At 35.2% G+C, this 21,548-nt stretch overlaps 1 protein-coding gene across 1 annotated transcript in view; it reads right to left on the minus strand.

Moving 5' to 3' along the window:
- Positions 1 to 10,171: 10,171 nt before the first annotated feature.
- Positions 10,172 to 21,548, minus strand: part of LOC138695076 (F-box/LRR-repeat protein 2-like) — a 361,245-nt gene continuing 349,868 nt past the window's right edge. Inside the window, exon 3 of the mRNA XM_069819461.1 lies at positions 10,172 to 11,859. Coding sequence (XP_069675562.1) covers positions 10,496 to 11,824 — 1,329 coding nt within the window. The 5' untranslated portion in view covers positions 11,825 to 11,859 and the 3' untranslated portion in view covers positions 10,172 to 10,495. The remainder of the gene's footprint in view (positions 11,860 to 21,548) is intronic.

The following is a 21,548-nucleotide window of genomic DNA, read 5'->3' on the forward strand; positions in this document are numbered from 1 at the left end:
ATACTCGGGAGAAAATTAAACACAGAATAAATATGGGAAATGTCTGTTATTATTTGGTTGAGAAGCTTTTATGATCCAGTCTGCTGTCAAAAAATCTGAAAGTTAGAATTTATAAAACAATTATATTACCGGTTGTTCTTTATGGTTGTGAAACTTGGACTCTCAGTTTCAGAAAGGAACATAGGTTAAGGGTGTTCGAGAATAAGGTGCTTAGGAAAATATTTGGGGCTAAGAGGGATGAAGTTATGTACAGGAAAATGGAGAAAGTTACACAACACAGAACTGCACGCATTGTATTCTTCACCTGACATAATTAGGAACATTAAATCCAGACGTTTGAGATGGGCAGGTCATGTAGCACGTATGGGCGAATCCAAAAATGCATATAACTTAGTGTGTTAGTTGGGAGGCCGAAGGGGAAAAAGACCTTTGGGGAGGCCGAGACGTAGATGGGAGGATAATATTAAAATGGATTTGAGGGAGGTGGGATATGATGATAGAGACTGGACTGATCTTGCTCAGGATAGGGACTAATGGCGGGCTTATGTGAGGGCGGCAATGAACCTCCGGGTTCTTTAAAAGCCAGTAAGTATCGTATCGTACCCAACCGGCTTCATTTCTAGTTATTTAATACAATAATTAAAGGTTACGCCTTCAGTTTACATTAGAGGCTTAACAAGCGGCATTCCCTTAATATTCGGACTATTTAGAAAACGGTCACTTCACTTACATGTCAACGTGGATTTTAATTCCTAACGAATTCAATTACCCGTTTGTTTTAAGATAACCTTTTTACAGCGGTGTATTACAAAAGCAAGCCGCCCATCAGTGAGATGAATGAGTAGATTTTAATTATGGTCAAGGAGCAAACCTTTATAGTGCCGGTTGGGTACGATGAAAAAGTTTATATTTTTTTACAGAATAGTAACGTAAAGAAAAAATAATACAATTTTCGATGAGGTATGTTGTGCATACCCACTCAAATTTTGGGGTTTGCTTGAGCGACGGAGCATACCCGTAGTCGGCGCCTATGTGAGAAAGTGATCGACAATTCTTCTAAAAATTAAATACTAGCCGTACCCGTGCGCTCCTCTGCACCCGTTAGAAATAAATATAAAGTAATTACATAATTAAAATAGGACATTTGATCCAGGGAACATTCGTATTTGATAGAAGGATAAATCGTTTAATATGTTACTTAATTTAAATTGCATCCAAATAATTGAAATGCGATCATTTTGACCAAGAGACACTCATTTGGTGCAATGACAATTCCTTTAACATGTTTCTTAATTTTTATTACATGCAACCATAGTTAGTGAAGATTGACATCATTTAGATTTAATGTGTATATTTTATTTTAATTGTTATAGGTTTCCATTGAATTATGGTAATAACTTAATTTTAACCCTTGTTTTCTACGTATTCAGTAAATGACGCTTGCCCCACTATGGTTCTGAACCCTTCAAATAACTTAAATTATATTATATATTACATTATATATTATATTATATTATATTATATTATATTATATTATATTATATTATATTATATTATATTATATTATATTATATTATATCAGAAGTTACTGTAATAACATTATAGCATTATGTCCATCTAGAGAAACTACACTTTCCCATGGTGAAATAACAATTAATTATACAAATCGGTTAATTTAGCTTCCGATATTACTTCATACAAACACAGAAACATTATCTGTAGGCTATCTTCCATAGCTTTCGATTGTTGCTGTCCAAGGCCCCTTATAGACGAAGTCATTTGTTTTTTAATTCATTACCCGGCCTTCGATGGCAGTTATTTTAATTTTAAAACTCGTTTATCTCATTAAATATCAGTCCTATCAAAATCTTTCAAGGAATAAAACTTATCGCAAATTATTTTTAAAGAAACTTTTGTTATGTAACATTTTTCACAAAAATCAATAATAAGCGAGATATTTCGATTTATTTAATTCAGGTCCCCTTATAACCCCCCTTTTAAATAATGTATTTTGAATGCCATGTAGCCTAAAATCTAAGTTACAATGAACTTAATTTATATTCCAACTTTCATCGAAATCGGTTCAGCCATTATCGCGTGAAAAGGTAACAAACATAAAGACAGACAGACATACAAAAAAAAAATTCAAAAAAGCAATTTTCGGTTTCAGGGTGGTTAATTATATATGTTAGGACCAATTATTTTTGGAAAATCGAAAATTACCAGAAAAATTTCGGCTACAGATTTATTATTAGTATAGATTGTGTAAACTACATTTTTATAGTCTTACCAGCGAATAGGGATTATAAAGAATGGACACTGAGCGAATTTTCCTGTTTTGTTTCTCTGTGCGCCGGCGTTTAGTTCCACTTTCAAGCGCTAGAGGTTAGTGTAATCGAGCATATACTAAGATAATAATTGAGTATAGAGTTGAGACACAGGATCCAAACATCGCCTACCTTATTGCATAATCCAGTAACGCTTTGCTTCAAATAAATTCAAGTTAACAGCTTTTCCTTATTTCTCAGTGACAGACTAGTTATAATAATAATACTTTTTTATATTTCAGATATAATAAATTATATTATAATAGTAATATGTGATAGTTTGTTGTTTTAAAATCACGGAAACATAAACATGAAAGATTGGAGTTTACAAACTTTAGTCTTAACGCCTTATGTTTAAGTTTATGCTTTCGTAATTTAATTGTGAATGTTTTTATTAAATAAAGGGTCATTCATAATGGAAATTAAAATATAAACGTCTAAGAGAAACTGACTGCAAACTTCTCTGTTTATTTAATAGTGCAATTCTGAATGATTTAGTATATAAGGTTAGTGTTAACAACAGAGCTCGTATGTTATGTCTAGGGATGGAAGTTTGTATACACCGAATAAAATTATCAAACTTCAAATTTCCCTCCTTGAAATGGTGTATTTATGTTCAATATTGGTGAAAATATAGCCTTTTTAAATCGTCCAATAATTTGTAACCACGGTGTACAGTTCACCACGACGGTGTTGCCACGACCAATTCACGAAAATCAGGAAAAAACATCGAAAATAACAGGAGATTACAGTAGATTAAACATGAATTTATTTTCTCTTCGTATTACAATATTAATTACAAAACAGTGTAGCTATACTGTAAGAAAGATGATACTGTTGTATTACTATATAGGACATCCCTAACCAATGAAATGGAACAATTTTTCTAAATATTACTACTGTCATCTTTACTCAGCGTATGTAAATAAGTCATGCAATTTTGGTTTTACACAGTAATGTCACATTGACTATGTTTCGCATTAAAATGTATTAATCAGGAGTTTTTTTGTATATTGACAAACTATTTTCGATAGAACGAGATTTATTTCAAAGATGATATTAAAGACAGTTATATTACCGGTTGTTCTTTATGGTTGTGAAACTTGGACTCAGTTATATTACCGGTTGTTCTTTATGGTTGTGAAACTTGTACTCTCACTTAGAGAGAGGAACATAGGTTAAGGGCGTTTGAGAATAAGGTGCTTAGGAAAATATTTGGGGCTAAGAGGGATGAAGTTACAGGAGAATGGAGAAAGTTACACAACGCAGAACTGCACGCATTGTATTCTTCACCTGACATAATTAGGAACATTAAATCCAGACGTTTGAGATGGGCAGGGCATGTAGTGGGCGAATCCAGAAATGCATATAGAGTGTTAGTTGGGAGGCCGGAGGGAAAAAGATCTTTGGAGAGACCGAGACGTAGATGGGAAGATAATATTAAAATGGATTTGAGGGAGGTGAGATATGATGATAGAGATTGGATTAATCTTGCTCATGATAGGGACCAATGGCGAGCTTATGTGAGGGCGGCAATGAACCTCCGGGTTCCTTAAAAGCCAGTAAGTAAGTATTAAAGACAGTACTGCATTAGCTGTGATTATAACAGACGAAAAATTATCCCTTTTCCTCTTTTTGCATAACTACCCTTTAAACTGTTCATAATTTTCCCACTATGATTTATAATTCTGGGAAGGAGTATTTATTTTCTTTCTTGCTGGGACACTTTCATTCGTTTTTAAAGATCCCTGTGCACGATATGTAACGCAAAAATACCATTACCTACACTTTACTCTCTCACTGTTTCACGTGTTCTCGCTCTTTAAGCATCACTGTGGCGATGCGTTATGAGCAGGGGGACACGACGAGCTGGAAGAATATCCTTACTTCTAGCTCGTTGGGGAGACAAACGAAAACATTGTTTGACTTGTGTATAAGATGCAAAAGTAAGACATATCATATATACTAATAATAAATCTGTAGCCAAAATTTTTCTGGTAATTTTCGATTTTCTAAAAATAATTGGTGTTAACATGTATAATTAACCATCCTGAAACCGAAAATCGCTTTTTTGAAATTTTTGTTTGTATGTCTGTCTGTCTGTCTGTCTGTATGTTTGTTACCTTTTCACGCGATAATGGCTGAACGGATTTCGATGAAAATTGGAATATAAATTAAGTTCGTTGTAACTTAGATTTTAGGCTATATGGCATTCAAAATACGTTATTTAAAAGGGGGGTTATAAGGAGCCCTGAATTAAATAAATCGAAATATCTCGCTTATTATTGATTTTTGTGACAAATGTTACATAACAAAAGTTTCTTTAAAAATGATTTCTGATAAGTTCTATTCTTTGAAAAATGTTGATAGAACTGATATTTAATGAGATAAATGAGTTTTAAAATTAAAATAACTGCTAAGGCGGTGTATTGAAATAAAAAACAAATGACTTCGTCTATAAGGGGCCTTGGACACAACAATCGAAACCTATGAAACATAGCCTACAGACAATGTTTCTGTGTTTCTATGAGGTAATATAGGAAGCTAAATTAACCGATTTGCATAATTAATTATTATTTCATCATTGGAAAGTGTAGTTTCTCTGGATGGACATAATGCTATAATGTTATTACAATAACTTGTGAGTGAATTGAGGACAGGTAAGATTAAAATAGCTTCTTATGCACAGAAAACTTGATAGGTTATTCTGTATATTCATTTCCTGTATTTCTTAAAATAATGTTTATGAACATATTCATTTTTATCTCAGAGAATTAACGAACAACGAGAGTGTATTGATTTAGTATGCAGTAATAGTACGTTAGCTTAGCAATCCATTATTTTATAATTCAAATTTTAACTATGCTCAACTGAATCGTGTTAAAATACATAAAATATATATGCAATAAATGCAATGCAAAAAAATTGGGTAATGAGCCAAGCAGATTATGTTGCGCTATTGTAAAAGCTGTTCCTCCTGAGATTCAAGAGCTCCCACAACAAATTAAAAACTTTCTAATTCGAGTACATCCGTTATCAACACACTATTTGCATAATATAATATAATATAATATAATATAAACATAATAATAAATCTGTAGCCAAAATGTTTCTGTTAATTTTCGCTTTTCCAAAAATAATTGGTAATAAGAATTAATAACATATTAAAGGAATTGTCATTGCACCAAATGAGTGGTCTCTGGATCAAAATGATCGCATTTTAATATTTTAAATACAATTTAAATTAAGTAACATATTAAACGATTTATCCTTCTATCAAACACGAATGTTCCCTGGATCAAACGTCCTATTTTAATTATGTAATTACTTTATATTTATTTCTAACGGGTGCAGCGGAGCGCACGGGTACGGCTAGTAAGTAATAAATTGAAAATCCAGGCATAGTACCAGGTGACTGCAGCATGCCAAAAACGAAGACGAAATTCGGACTTTTGACAAAAAAAGAAGTAGAGGAGTAGATTCAATGGAAAAACAGGAAATCTCCTGCTTAATCAGTAGGTATGGCAACACTGCACCACGAGCATAAGACTTTCAACTACTCCATGAAGGCTCGTCAAAATGCAGAGTAACAAAACACAGCTAAGAAAAAATGGAAAATGTTAGCCAAAAGAGCTGCAGACTGATATTAACGAAAGGGTTTTGTTTCTCCTTTGGCAGCGTAATAAGTGGACCTGGGGGTTCTGGCAAAAAGAACATTGCTGAGGGTGAATTAGGATCTCTTTGTGACGCATCAAGAGGCCAATTTAGATACCAGTGTGGCGGACATCCGCTCAACAACTCCTTTAAACGCTTTTGTAAAATTTCCTCTCAAATAAAGTCCTTAATAATGAGCATAGATAGCCACATAACCGGAGTCGCAACGGATGATTATGACGTCACTCTGCGTGATCAAACCTATGGCCCGCGAGACGTATACGGTCTGTTGTCCTCCCAATATTTCTAGAATAAATATTAGCCTACTACAGTCGACGTCTTTGTAGTTCAATTTATTCCATTATTATTATTATTATTATTATTATTATTATTATTATTATTATTATTATTATTATTATTATTATTATATTAATTGTAATTTATTATTAATTGTGTTTATTATTGTCACTGCGTGTAATTAGTTACCTTTGCCACTGGGTATTCACCCATTTGCAGTGTGAATAAATACATAGACCTACATATGGCGAGAAACTTCGACTTCAGTATTTATTGATTATAGAAGAAAAGATTGCTTGTCGAAATGTAGTCTATCATAATCAATATTATTATTATTATTATTATTATTGTTGTTGTTGTTGTTGTTGTTGTTGTTGTAAAAATTATACAATTTATGTTACCGGTATTATTTATTTATCTTGCCTATAACGTTAATTTGATTGAAGTAATTAACTAAATTCAATTTCATAATTTTTTTGTTTATTGTTTAGGGACGTCACTGATGGTCTTCAGCATCTAATGACGGTATTTTAACCATCTTTTTGTTAGTTTACAGTTGATAGCAATTTGTTCTCTCATTTCCATTGTAAATAACCTCTCATTTTGTTTGTCTGACTAATTGGCTAACTTTAAAATGTTAAAAAGAATAATAACCGGAAAATAACCGGTTATTTTTGACCGGTTAACTTCCTTCAGGTTAAATTAATTTTAAAATAGCTGGTAAACCGATAACCAGTTATTTTCGAATAACCTCCCATCCCTATATTCTATAAGCACGGGAAAATGCCGTAAATATTGTCACTGCAATTTATCCATCTGTATGTAAGTAAAGCCAACCTTTTATTAACTTTGTATAGTTACGCATTTATTGTACACACGTATGTTTCGCGTCCATTTTAAAGCACAACTGAATAATCTTATTTTTAACAGTCTTACTAATAAACCGTGTATAGTTTTTATACGAGACTTATGCAGAGTTGAAACAGAAAACGTTACTAATAAACCGTGAATAAACAATGGGAATTGCTTTGCAGTAGTTATATACACGAAACCCCTTGTTTAAGCGTTGTATATAGCGAAAAAATGGCCGCCTCTCTAACAGCTGTTCGTATCGACTGTCATTTTATGATGATGGTTACCTTGTAACTACAGAAGAACAAACCAAAGATCATAGAATTATTAGAATAATATTGCTGTAGCTTGTATTCTTTGACCAAAATGTAGTGTGGTAATCGATTAGAACCAGTTATACTATAGATATTTAACACGCCACACTAGAGCGCTCTACCAGGTGCAATAGAGATCCTCAGATATTCTATTACCTTCCGTAACGAAGTAATGACGAAACTATGACGTAGCTGTGTAACAGTTATACTGTTATACACGACGTATGTAGTGATTATTAGTAAGGAATTTACACACGACTTATAAACGAGCTACTCATTGTATAACAAGAGGATTAGAAATATTCTACTCCTCTTGTTGTATAAGTATAAGACAGTTAAACGTCTGTATATAGAGTTTTTATTAGTAAGACCGTAAGTATATTACAACCAAAACTAAACTCTTCCAAGTAGGGTATGTATGTATAGGTTTCGCAAGTACGAATTACCGACGGAAGGAATGCGAATCAAACACTGCGATAAGGAAGAGCGGGCGACAGGAAAGGTCACGAGATAACTTGAATGATATTCAAGGGTACAGTCGGAAGAGAAATGACATCGATAGAATCAGTCTTGCGTTGTGATAGTTACATTACGACTTTAGTTTGTTCCATTGCATGTGAATACGTGTCTTGTATCGCACGGTATTATTATTTCATTCGTAAACAGATGTTGCGCGTTTAATTAGCTTCGAATTTTTCTCTTGCTACGTTCTTTATTTTTCACATCTTCTTGGAAGAGACAGTACTTGCATGGCTCGCACCTCTCCCCCCCTCGGCGTGCCTACATACACACGTCAAAACAGACAGCAACGCCACCATTGGTTTTCGGTAATCGTTTCTTGCGCGAGCTATATGTATGTATGTATGTATGTCAAGTAACGGTTAGCGCGTTTGGCCGCGAAACCAGGTGGCCCGGGTTCGATTTCCGGTAGGGGCAAGTTACCTGGTTGAGGTTTTTTCCGAGGTTTTCCTTCAACCCAATACGAGCAAATGCTGGGTAACTTTTGGTGCTGGACCCCGGACTCATTTCACCGGCATTATCACCTTCATCTCATTCAGACGCTAAATAACCTAGATGTTGATAAAGTGTCATGTATGTATGTATGTATGTATGTATGTATGTATGTATGTATGTATGTATGTATGTATGTATGTATGTATGTATGTATGTATGTGTGTGTGTGTGTGTATGTGAAGAGTAGGCCGTAAACATTACAATGAGAAGAGTTCAACCGGCGCCGTGGATCGTGTCCCGACATAGCTCAGTTGAAAAGAGCGCTCAGCGCGCAGAGCTGAGAGGTCCCGGGTTCGATTCCCGGTGCAGGAACGAATTTTCCTCGAATTAAAAGGTGATAATACACATTGACTACTTCATAGTAGTCGTGATAATATTCAGTAAGGGTGGCGAGACCTCATATAATGAATATGTGATGTATTGTTTCTCTTGTTCAGGAAATCATTCCAATATTTTTTTAATTTAATAAAACACATGTAAAGTATTTATTTGTATTTTGATACAGTTGACAATATGAACAAAGCATGATTTCATATACTTTTCTCAATTAATGTGTGTACATATAAAATTTTCTGAAAAAATTAATTTGCTGAAAAATTTGGATATGTCCAACTGTATTTTTTTTTTTTCAAGAAACCATATAAAAGAGAACAATGGATCATTTTACCAAAGTTGGTAGTTACTGTATATGAGATATCTATATAAAATATGTCAGATTATTTTATTGTATGAGAAAAGTGAGGGATAGTTATTTTCGTTTTCTGAAAAATTAATATTCTGGACTTGTCCAGTTTTTGCTCTCAATCCTTCAATTCAATACACATGCGTTATTCGATCTCTTAATACATGACACACAAACAACCCCCCCATCCCACCACTGACAAAATCAATCGCCAGAAATCAAGAACAGCTGGAGCCACAATAGTTCGAAGGACACTCATGATGACGCCACACCCGTGCTGAAATGGGCCCGTTTGTCATTAAGATATACTACCTTTTTTAAAATCTGTTAACACTTTTAATGCTTTAATTTAAGAAAGTTTTATAGCACAATTTGTATGGATAAACAATAAGTGAGTGAGATTGACATTTGAATTCAGTTTCTGAATAGCAGTTATTTTAATGAAAAAGGATTTAACTTCAATTTCGTGACATTTAAAGAATGTGTTGTTGTTTTCTAATGCCAGGCGTTCGACAATAAAGTCATTTAACCTCTTGCACTCCAATATTTTTCAAAGATATTATCATGGTCAGCCACTGAAGCACAGATTTTGAGGTGTTCCGAATCCATTTCTTGGTTTGAGTTGCACAATGGGCAGTTAGGGGACTGATATATTCCAATTCTATGCAGGTGTTTGGCCAAACAATCATGGCCTGTTGCCAATCTAAATGCAGCTACAGACGATTTTCGTGGTAAATCGGGAATTAACTGTGGATTTGGATGCAGAGAGTTTCATTTTTTCCCTTAAGATTGTGTTATCAAATTTTGTTTGTTGAAGTCTAAGTATGTAGATTTAATAAATCTTTTCACAGAGTAATACGTAGATTTAGTAACAGATCTGTAAGTAGCAGTGCTGCCCTTCTTTGCTAAAGCATCCGCATTCTCGTTTCCCAGGATTCCACAATGGGATGGTATCCATTGGAATACAATTCTTTTATTGAGTGATATTAACTGAGAGAGCATTTTAGTTATTTCTGCTGTTTGAGATGAGGATGTGTGTTTAGAGACTATTGATAGAATAGCTGCTTTGGAGTCTGACAATATAATTGCATTCTTAAGTTTATTGATGTGGCATAAAAGATTCCTGAGACTTTCACTTATTGCAATGATTTCTCCATCAAAACTTGTTGTTCCATATCCAAAAGATCTATAAAGTGAGAAGAGACAGCACGTAACACCTGCACCGGCACCTTGTTCCCTGGAGATCAAAGATCCATCGGTGTATAAATGAAGCCAGTTTTGTGGAGGGTACCTAATATTAATTGTCTCTAAAGACAATTGTTTCATTATTTCAGTGTTTACTTCTGATTTCAGAATTATTTGTAGTCAACATCTTCGATATCATTGTCGAAATATTTCTCTCTTATTTTCAAATGTGGCATTTCTTGTTGAAGTTTGTTCCAGACATCTTCTCCCTTTATATATTCGTATATCACAAGTTGCTTCAAGTGAACAAGGTGCGATGGAATCAAAAGAAACTTTGTCCTTGCCCAATAATCATATTTGATGCATAGAATTCTCAAATTCTTGCACTTGAGAACATTCTGAATTAGATCATTGCTTATGTGAACAAAGCACGACAAATTAAGATATTTTAATTTAGGACAACCGTCTGCTACATATTTCACACACCTTGCTGTCACTCCTCTGCATTCTGAAAAACTCAGATATTTCAAGTTTTTGCAGTTACCAATGTCCTTAAGTCCTTCTTCTAATACATCCTTCGTACCTCTTACAGTAAGCTCAAGAAGTTGGGGGCAATTTCTCAAAACAGTACCTAAGTCATATGCTTCAAATTGTAACTTGGTTATATTGCGTAAGTATGCTCCTTCGAATAAATGAGGGAGGTTCCTATACTGTATCTCACTTAAATGAGGCAGCATCAAGCTTTTCAGGTTCTTCAAATCTTTCACGAGAGAGATATCAATGAGATTGAGATCTGGACAGTCTGGAGGACAACTGTAATACAAGTGTTCCAGATTCTTACACCGTACAATACATGCGTATGTTTCTACTGATGTATAGCACCCAACACGAAAGAATAAAAGTTGTGTTTGTTTCTTTGTCAGAAAATATCTAACATCTTCGTCAGTGAACATACCTTTACCTAAGTCCATATGCTGCAAAGAAGGACACCCATCAGCAATCGGTTTCAGTATTCCATCTTGTAATTCTTTTACACATGAGCCAGCAAAGCTTAATGTGGTCAGATTCTGAAGATCGCTTATTAGTCTGCAAAACTGTAGAGGATTCTCTTGTTCAAAAAAAGAAATTGTTAATTTCTCTAAATTTGGAAACGAGTTCGTAATTTTTTGCAACAGCGAATACCGAACGATGTGGTTTCCATTCAAATGCAAGTGTTCAATACCTTTGCAGTATGTGCATAACGTGTCAATAATCAGTTCTGTGTTTCTTCCTCTATAGGACACATAAGCCCTCAGAGATGGCATGTTTCTCAAGAGATGCATTCTTTCTTCATCCAGCATGCTGTCATCAGGTTTGAACACTCTGTCCTTCCACAGCTTCTTATCTCTCGACAGCTCCTTCCACCGAGAGTTGACATGTTGTACAGATAGAGCCAGATCATGTATATCCAAATACGAGAATATCTCCAGCATCACTTCGTTAGGTAGCAAGTCAATCATCTTGCCACAGGCGACGCTTCAGATCACACACCACACTGAAACAATAAATAAGTATGCTAGAAAAATATACAAGAAATATTGTGAAGTGTATAAAAATTCTAGCACTTCCTGAAAGAGAGTGATTTCTTGATCAGGAGAGGACAAATGACACTGGATAAATTACAACAACAATAATAATAATAATAATAATAATAATAATAATAATAATAAATTTATTTATTTATTTATTTACCGTACCCGTGCGCTCCGCTGCACTTATTAGAAATAAATATAAAGTAATTACATAATTAAAATAGAACATTGGGTCCAGGGAACATTCGTGTTTGATAGAAGAATAAATCGTTTAATATGCTACTTAATTTAAATTCTATTTAAATAATTAAAATGCTATCATTTTGGTCCAGAGACCACTCATTTGGTGCAAATATAATTCGTTTAACATTTTTCTAAATTAGTCTTGAATGCATCTTTTACTAAATCACTCCAAATTAATAGAGTTGATTGTGTACAAAGATTATTTTTATGTTAACCTTACTGTGCATCTTTTTTTTTTAAGTTTATTTTATTCACGCCTTAACATCTGTGGTCATGTCGCGTGTTTAGAATGTGTGGGTATATCAGCAGGCCGTTTTTACTCTTGTTGAGTTCCTGTTACTATTGTGTGTTGTAGATGGCTTGTGTTCATGTAACTGATTATAGACTTTGATTAATGTTTTTGGTATTGGTAATTGAGGCGGTGATGAATAATGGCATGTATCTTTCCAATCCGGCATTTGACTTATGACTAAGGGAAATCATGAAAAACCTCAGTCAGATTGGTCGGCCACAAGGTTTGAACCCGGGACCCCGAATGCGTGTCTCAAATGCTACCGCCTGAGCCAACTCGCTCGGTTGTATATCATTGTTTATGCAAATAAAAAAATGAGGTACCCTACATAAATATTATTTCAAGAAACGCAGGAAACGAATATGGGTAAATTATGAGCGCAGGAACGTCATTTCATGACACCTTTTAAAATAACTCAGCTCCAGTGATCTCTATGGTAAAATGAGTGTATAAAATTAGAGTATTTTATGTGGACCAAATAAAGTTGCAATAATCAAGTTATACAATATTTCGACAGAATATCAAGTTTTCTGTGCGTACAGATTTCTTTTCATCTTACCTCAGTCCTCATTTGTAGCATTATATCCATCTAGAGAAACTACAAATTTCAAACAGTGAAGGTTAATAATTAGCTTCTGAGATTACTTCATACAAACACACAAACTATTCTCTGTATATTAAAATTGATAAACGTCAAGACCGCCTTAAATAGACGGAGTCATTTGTTTTTATTTTATTGCAGCCATCTTCGTCGTTCCTGCAATAACTCTTATGTCTCATATCGATTTTCAGATTTTCGCTCTATTAAATAACTTAAATAGTGACGCAGCAAATAATACAATCTAGTATATACAACTTATATTTCTTTCTTTCGAAAATGTAAGAATTCACGATCTCCTATGCACTACTGCCATAGAATGAATAAATTTGTTTTTCTTCCTACTAAAAAATTTAATATTATACACATAGAAGTTACAGAACAACGACTGGCGGAGGAAATATATTGTATTGTTATTTTAAAACACTTGTATATCCTTAAATATCAGTCCTATCAAAATTTTGCCTGGGATAAAACTTATCGGAAATCATTTTTACAGAAACTTTTGTTATGTAATATTTTTCACAAAAATAAATAATAAGCGAGATATTTCGGTTTATTTAATTCAGGCCCCCTCATAAACCCCTTTTTAAATAAAGTATTTTGAATGTCATACAGCCTAAAATCTAAGTTACAACGAACTTATTTCATAGAAATCCGTTCAGCCATTATTGCGTGAGAAGGTAACAAACATCCAGACAGAGACAGACATACAAACAAAAATTTCAAAAAAAGCGATTTTCGGTTTCAGAATGATTAATTATACATGTTAACACCAATTATTTTTGGAAAAGCGAAAATTACCAGAAAAATTTCGCTTACAGATCTATCTATCTATCTATCTGTCTGTCTGTCTGTCTGTCTGTCTGTCTGTCTGTCTGTCTGTCTGTCTGCCTGCCTGTCTGTCTGCCTGTCTGTCTGCGTGCCTGCCTGCCTGCCTGCCTGCCTGCCTGCCTGCCTCCTACCTACCTACCTATCTATCTATCTATCTATCTATCTATCTATCTATCTATCTATCTATCTATCTATCTATCTATCTATCTATCTATCTATCTATCTATCTATCTATCTATCTATGTATCTATCTATCTATCTATCTACCTACCTACCTACCTACCTATCTATCTACCTACCTACCTACCTATCTATCTATCTACCTACCTATCTACCTATCTATCTATCTTCTATCTATCTATCTATCTATCTATCTATCTATCTATCTATCTATCTATCTATCTATCTATCTATCTATCTATCTATCTATCTATCTATCTATCTATCTATCTATCTATCTATCTATCTATCTATCTATTTATATTCTTACTTACTTGTTACTAGATTTGTAATGTTGGGGACTGATAGGGTGTGTTACAGTGGTTTCAAGTTTTACTATCTATTCACCAATTAGTACCATAGCATGCATAAACAGTGTACCTGCTGAATACTCCGTTCGCCAGTCACTACTGTAGCATGTGTAAACAGTGTACCTGCTGAATAAAAATGCCGAAGGTTAAAGGTATCAGACACATATTTTTGCAGCGGAATTTGGTGAGTGTTTTGAAGTGAATGACGGGAACATTGTATGTAAATTATGTAATACAAACATACGAGGTGACAAACGATATTATGTACAGAGACATTGTAGCACAAGAAAAGAAAGGAGGAAACTCAAACCCACGAATAATTCTATGATAATTCTTCTGTAATAACGAAAAGTACGTAAAAATGTATCTTTGTAATGCTTATATTTACTTTTAGAGCTGCCCAGATTTGTTCATGTACACCTTGTTATTTGCGTAATCGATCGCAGAACAAAGTCAATGTCCTCATACTAGCTCACATCCCCGGCTGCAGACAACATTTGCAATCTGTCCCAACATTACAAGCCTACTTATTACACTGGTGGAGTTAAGTTCATCAGGATTCCTCAGAGGTGAACAAGTAGTTCGGACTCAATTTACATTCATTCTCTTTCTCAATAACAAACATTTATTGTTATTAGTGATACAATGTAAGACCTGTCTTAACAGTCAAATAACAATCCAGCTTAGATACTACTCTATGTTCAAGGACAACACTATCCTTACAAACAAGACAGTAAGGTAGGCTCTTCATTCTTTAATGCGATAATAGCAGTTAGAAATTTAGAATATGAACGTCCAATGCACAAGCTGCTTGGAGCGCTTTGGTCCCTGTCTGTAAGCTACCCGGTTTGTGTTATCATCGCACATGTAATGAAGTGCCCCTCTATTGTCTTTCAAACAGCTACATACAAAATAGCATATTTAAGTATGAGTAAATATAATAAAATAGCATGTTTAAGTATGAGTAAATATAATAATGCCCTATAGCAGTGGTTCCCAAATGATTTGAAAGTGGTCTGCAAGGTGATTTTTTTCAAACGGTACTTTAACTAAGTCTAACTTTGTCACGTTATCTATAGTCGCGTCGCTGTTATTCCCGGCGTGACTCCTCCGCTTTGCTTACGTCTTAGGAAGTGAAGGCTCTATAAAGTCTAGACTATACTATTTTTTTTTAAATATGGGGCATGACATTTAAGCGGCCGAGCTTGGAACTACAGTGCCTTGTTGCCAATATGGACTACCACGCTGCCAGCTGATGGTAGCTAGCAATTTTTGTTAAGATGGCTGACGTTAAAACATTCATTGACAATTGACGCGAAGATAAGAAAACAATACAAAAATCGACAGAGAATCAAAGACGAAACATGCCAATGCTAACATTGTGTGCACAATAAATGTAACCAAGACAGCTATTAAGCACTCGCCATATGGAAACTGTAAGTTTGGCAACTCAACCGTTGTTACCATAGCAACAGGCATACCACGCTATGTGACATTCAGTTGTTTTTCCGATCGCAACGCTCCTGTCATGTCCCATCTTTCAAAAAAACAAGTATAGACGGCATTTCGGAAGGCAGTTAGCTTCTATATGCGCCGTAGCATTTCTGGTATGTGACGTCACAAGCTTGTACAGTAGAACCAATCAGAATCAGTCAATAACAAGTACTTCCCGAGTTCGTTTGTTCACGTGTGAGTGTTTCAATACATTGAATAAGTAAAACTAACATTTACTGTGTGTGTAAGGTAAGTAAATGGAAGAAAAGACTGTAAAAAGACAAGTATTGCAAAAGCAGGCGCGGAAAATAGTGTTTAAGGTGTATAATTATTTTAAAAACGTTAACGAGCAGAACGCTGCCGGCCATCTTGATGCTGGCAGCAACGTTGCCAATATGCAAGAAACGACTGCAGAAGCATGTGGTGTAGGATTGAGAACGTGCAAAGAATATTGTTAGTGATGGAAAGAGGGTTTGTTTGGTGTCATGCTTATAGTAATCAACGGCTAAGGTCATTATTGTCTTTTGATAATTTAAATTCTCTCCTGCGCTATTTGTATTACACGTGCGCGTGAATTACGATGTGGCAATGTTGTACGCTGCCTTGCTCTCTCTATCTGTCTCTCTCGACGCAAACGCTAGCAGACAACCGCCTTCTGAATTGCCGTTGACTCTAGGTAGGTAGTATCGTTCGCCATTTTTGTTCTGTCATTGCCGAGCTATCAGACGAGGAATCTATTTGTCACACCGTTAAACATTGTCGTGTCGTAGTTTCTATGATAATAAATCAAACGCACTGTAATTCAGCAAATAATTGAGCGGCAAATAACGTCCTCGTGTGCTTTCTGCGAACGCCAACGAAAGAGCCAAAATGGCGGGCGATTACATTAAGTATTTATCGAGCCTTAGGAAATTAATAACGTAATCATTAGCGAATCACAAGACGTACACATTTAAATGTAGCCGACCTCCAACGTGATTGGCTGCCGGAAATAAGAGCGACGGGACTATAGTTTTATCATCTTCCTGGAGGAATACTTTTTGTTTAGCTCAGACTTTTGAGACACAGGGTTTAAAAAGAACGAGTTCGCTTGAGGGACTTTTCTTGGCTTGCAAGTCTTACATCAGCCTCTCATTTGATATATCGTCGGTTTTTTGGTAAAAGTGACCAAGTCACATTGAAGGCTTCCAAGCATTATGAAAATTTAAGACATAGTTTTATATTAAAAATTAATAATATAGCACATTTAACTTCAAAGTAACTAATTACTAACATCTAACGAAGTAGGCCTACAGTTATCTTTGGATGGATCATTAAACCTTTAAATGACTTTATGCTCGATCATGCCGAAATGTAGTAATTGTACACCTGGTAGCAGCCCTTTAATGGACCTCATTAAAGTACAACTATTCATTAAAGTTAAAGTTTTCCACCAATCAGAAAGCGCAAGTATCGATTATTCTCGGATATGCAATCCAAAGACAACTAGCGAAACGTCACGGAGGCTGGAAATCCAATACTATCGCAGAAGGTTATGTTCTGTTACTATAATAATTAGCGTTAATTGTAAATAATATTCAAATAAATTCAATTTGTCATCTCGTTTTTCAATGTCTAAATCAATTTCCAGGTTATATCAAGATTAATGTTTATTTTACTCTCTAGATTATATCAAGGTCAATGATATTTGTTCCTCGGAAAAAATCAATACTTTCGCGTCTGCGCACATCTCACAATTTACGAGATATTGTACGAGGTCAGTTCCGCTCCCCAGTCAGATAAGAATAATATGAATACTTATGAATAATTTCAAGTTAGAAATATGGTCGAGCATAAAAAGTCGTATGAAACTTGCCTATAATGGTAATTAAGACGCTCGTATGAAAATTATGAAACTCACGCTCGTTTCATAAACATACTGCGTCTTAATTACTACCATTATAGAATCGTTGCATAATGTATTATTTCCCAACAATTTTTCATTTTGGACTTGGTCACTTTTACCAAGAAACCGACGATATTTGGCTTTTTGAAATTGCAATCTTTGGGGTCCAAATTTAACTGTGTTCATCATTTAGGATAACCCTCTCGTGGGTACTCACCTTGTCGTGGTGAGAGGACTTAAACTTGTTGTTTAAGCTAACAAGTAACAAAGAGGTACCTACAGAAGTTGCATTAACACCAACGCAGTCCCACTATATTTTTCACTGCTTGTGATTCATGGAGTCCCTCAGTGTAAAATTCTCCGGAGGTAAAATAGTCCCTCAATCGGATCTCCGGGTAGGGACTGCACTGAGAGATGTCAAGAATCGTACTAAAGTACTTATTTGGAACACCAAAAGTCACACCGTCCAGTCAATCAGAGCCAAGTTTAATATTGAAAAGAATCATATAATGAGACAGAGAGGCAAATACAATACCAAAAGGTTTGAAGTATGGTGTCAGTCCAATGCAGAAGCGAAAATCATTTAGGATAAACTCTACCAAACTTAAAGATACTGAAGTAGAGGTCTCGTTGAGTTCAGTCGAGAATTGGATCAATTTCACATTTTCAATGATTTTTAGCAAAACATCGATGGGCCAGTTAAAAAATGAGAAACAACTCAAAAATGAAAATTTTGAAAAAAACTGCATTTTGTTACTGTAAAACAATTCAATTGGCATCATTCTAATTTGAAAGTTAGGTAATTTGCTAGGAGACGTTGTTGCATATAGACCACTTTTGAACTAAACCTAACCTTAATGTATACAACGTATACTAAAACACTAAACTGACCTAACCTAACCTTTTCCTTAATCTGTGACAGGTTACGTTACGTTAGGTTAGGTTAGTGTTTTAGTATACGTTGTATACCCTAAAGTTAGGTTTAGTGTAAAAGTGGTCTATATGCAACGACGTCTCCTAGCAAATTACCGAAAGTTATAGTAATTTCTATTACCTTCGGATTTTTCACAGCAACAGGAAACTTTAAAATTCATATATATTATTTTAATGTACCGAAGTACATATGATATTTCCATGCAGATATTCTGCGTCATCATACGATGAAAAAGTAATGGAACGGAGAAAAATTCTCTCCGGCGCCGGGATTTAAACCCGGATTTTCAGCTCTACGTGCTGATGCTTTATCCACTAAGCCACACCGGATACCCACCCCGGCGTCGGACATGGAAATATTATATGTACTTCGGTACATTAAAATAATATATATGATATGCGTAAATCACTTTGTGATTTAAGACGGCGCTTATTCCGTCGGATCCCGGCCAACTAGTCACTCATAACAAGTGCACCTCAGCACATGTGTGGACTTCAGTCCTAAGTTCATAGACATCTATGACGTAGTGCAGAGGGCGGCCACTAGAGGGAACCCAAGAGTTGGAATTTAAAACTGAGACGATTCTGTCCTACGCCGGGGTGGGTATCCGGTGTGGCTTAGTGGATAAGGCATCAGCACGTAGAGCTGAAAACCCGGGTTCAAATCCCGGCGCCGGAGAGAATTTTTCTCCGTTCCATTACTCTTTCATCGTTTAAAATTCAGTTTTCTCAAAACTGTAAATTTTGAATTGTTTCCCTTCTGAACTAGCCAGTCAAAAAGATAAACTCTCGTCCGATACCTTGAGAAGTATAAAAAAACCTTTTTCATTCTTCTGTATACACTTTAAAAACATTTAGATAATCACTGATTAACTTGCAACTTCTTTACTGTGTTAACTTTTTAGGAAATTACCTAGCTGACTAGTTTCGAATCACCCCTCACACAAACACGCAACATTTCGATCAATGATACACAGACTCATTCTTATGAGCCAAGAAAACTATAAGAAAGAAATACACACTATCAAATACATAGCATAGGAAAATGGATACCTCAAAGTAATAGACAACATCATAAGAAAGACTAAACGCAAATAAAAAAACACAACACAAATACAAGAACAAAACAAATACATCACACTAATGTACGAAAACAAGAACACATACAACATTGCATCACCTTTCAAGAAACTAAAATACAACATTGCATACAGAACACAGTATAAAAACATTTTAACACACAGACAAGACACACAAATAACTAGAACTTAACAGGAATACACAAATTCATGCAACAGTTGCATCGACTTCTATATTGGACAGACTGGAAGATCATTTCAAACACGTTGCAAGGAACAAATCACAGCCATAACCAAACTACACAACAATTTAACCTAAGCAGAATACATCACAAACTCCAATCATAGAGCGTATTCCAAATCTCAGCGCTAAGCAATCTGATGGCATCACGGTGTTCCGAATTTCACCGGTGTCGCACCGGTTCCATCAGCTTGCAGAGGTGGTGGCAGTCTCCATCAGCCGCCATCAGTGAATCTGACTGGTTCTTGTATAGGGCGGGAATTAGCAGACGAATGACATCGTGCACTGTTGTGTCATGGCGGTGTGTTCTGCTGCATTGTTTGTAATGAGCACAACGTAAAAACAATATGTTAATGGCTTATGAGCGAACATGTCAACGGACCAGTTATTACTACCGGTTCAAGAAATAAATTGTTTATGCTCTCTTTTCTTTGAACGAGATGGCAGTACGGAAATTTCGCAAAATTTTGCTAGCGTAGCACAGACAACAACTTATACAGTTGCCATGACAGCCATCAATCCTTCCAGCAGTTTTGTTCCTATTTCGCTGTAGCGTGACGTCATTGTTGTCCACCGGTCCGGTGAGATTCGGAATACGCTGATAACCACAACAACATAAGCACTAACATGAAAATACTACACATTCAGCCAAAGAACAAGAAACTTGGGACTCTAGAACAGTATGAAATTTACAAATATACAAAAACACACCCTCAGCTCATCCTGAACACTCTACTCAATTTCAAAAGACGCATAATTGATACAATCATGAACACACCCTACCACAACAGGAAACCAGAACATTGCATGGGACCTTCACTAGGCTTTGGATAATGAAGGATAACACTTCGAAACTAGTCAGCCAGGTAATTTCCAAAAAGTTAACACAGTAACGAAGTTGCATGTCAATAAAAAATCTTCTACAATTTTGAATTTCTCATTTGCAAAGCAAAGTCAAAAGACGTAATTCAAAACACAAAGCCGCATTTTGAGATCTTTCCTTCTCCACTCTGCTTTGCAAATATTTTGAAAAAAATCTTCATTAATTGACATTAAAATTAAATAAATGGGCTATTATAGCTCGACCACTGACATTAAAACCTGCGCAACAAATCAATGTACGTTGGAGCGCAGGTTGTCATAGTGGGATCTGTTGTGTTGTAGATGCGCTCCCTGATCGACGTCTAGCAGCGAGTACGTTCTAAACTATTCGAAACAGCACTCGTGTCCGCGTCCAATCTTTCACTTTTCAATCAATTATTAATATTCCATTTCGACGTATTGTGTATAGTTAAAACAGATTGTAATTTATAATAATGGAAGGGAAACCAAATGTGCGCGGCAGGCTTTTGAAAAGTGACGCGCGTAAAATTGTTTATAACGTTGCGAAGTATTTAAGGGGTTAGGTACAGCTTACAGCAGTAAAATTTTTGGAAATATTCAACATTTTTTTCTCCATTACTGTATCTTGTACAATAATGAAAATTGGTATGTGTAAAACACTGTCCTTCTGCTATATTAAA

This window comes from Periplaneta americana, chromosome 2 (assembly GCF_040183065.1).
Source record: "Periplaneta americana isolate PAMFEO1 chromosome 2, P.americana_PAMFEO1_priV1, whole genome shotgun sequence".
Taxonomy (NCBI): domain Eukaryota; kingdom Metazoa; phylum Arthropoda; class Insecta; order Blattodea; family Blattidae; genus Periplaneta; species Periplaneta americana.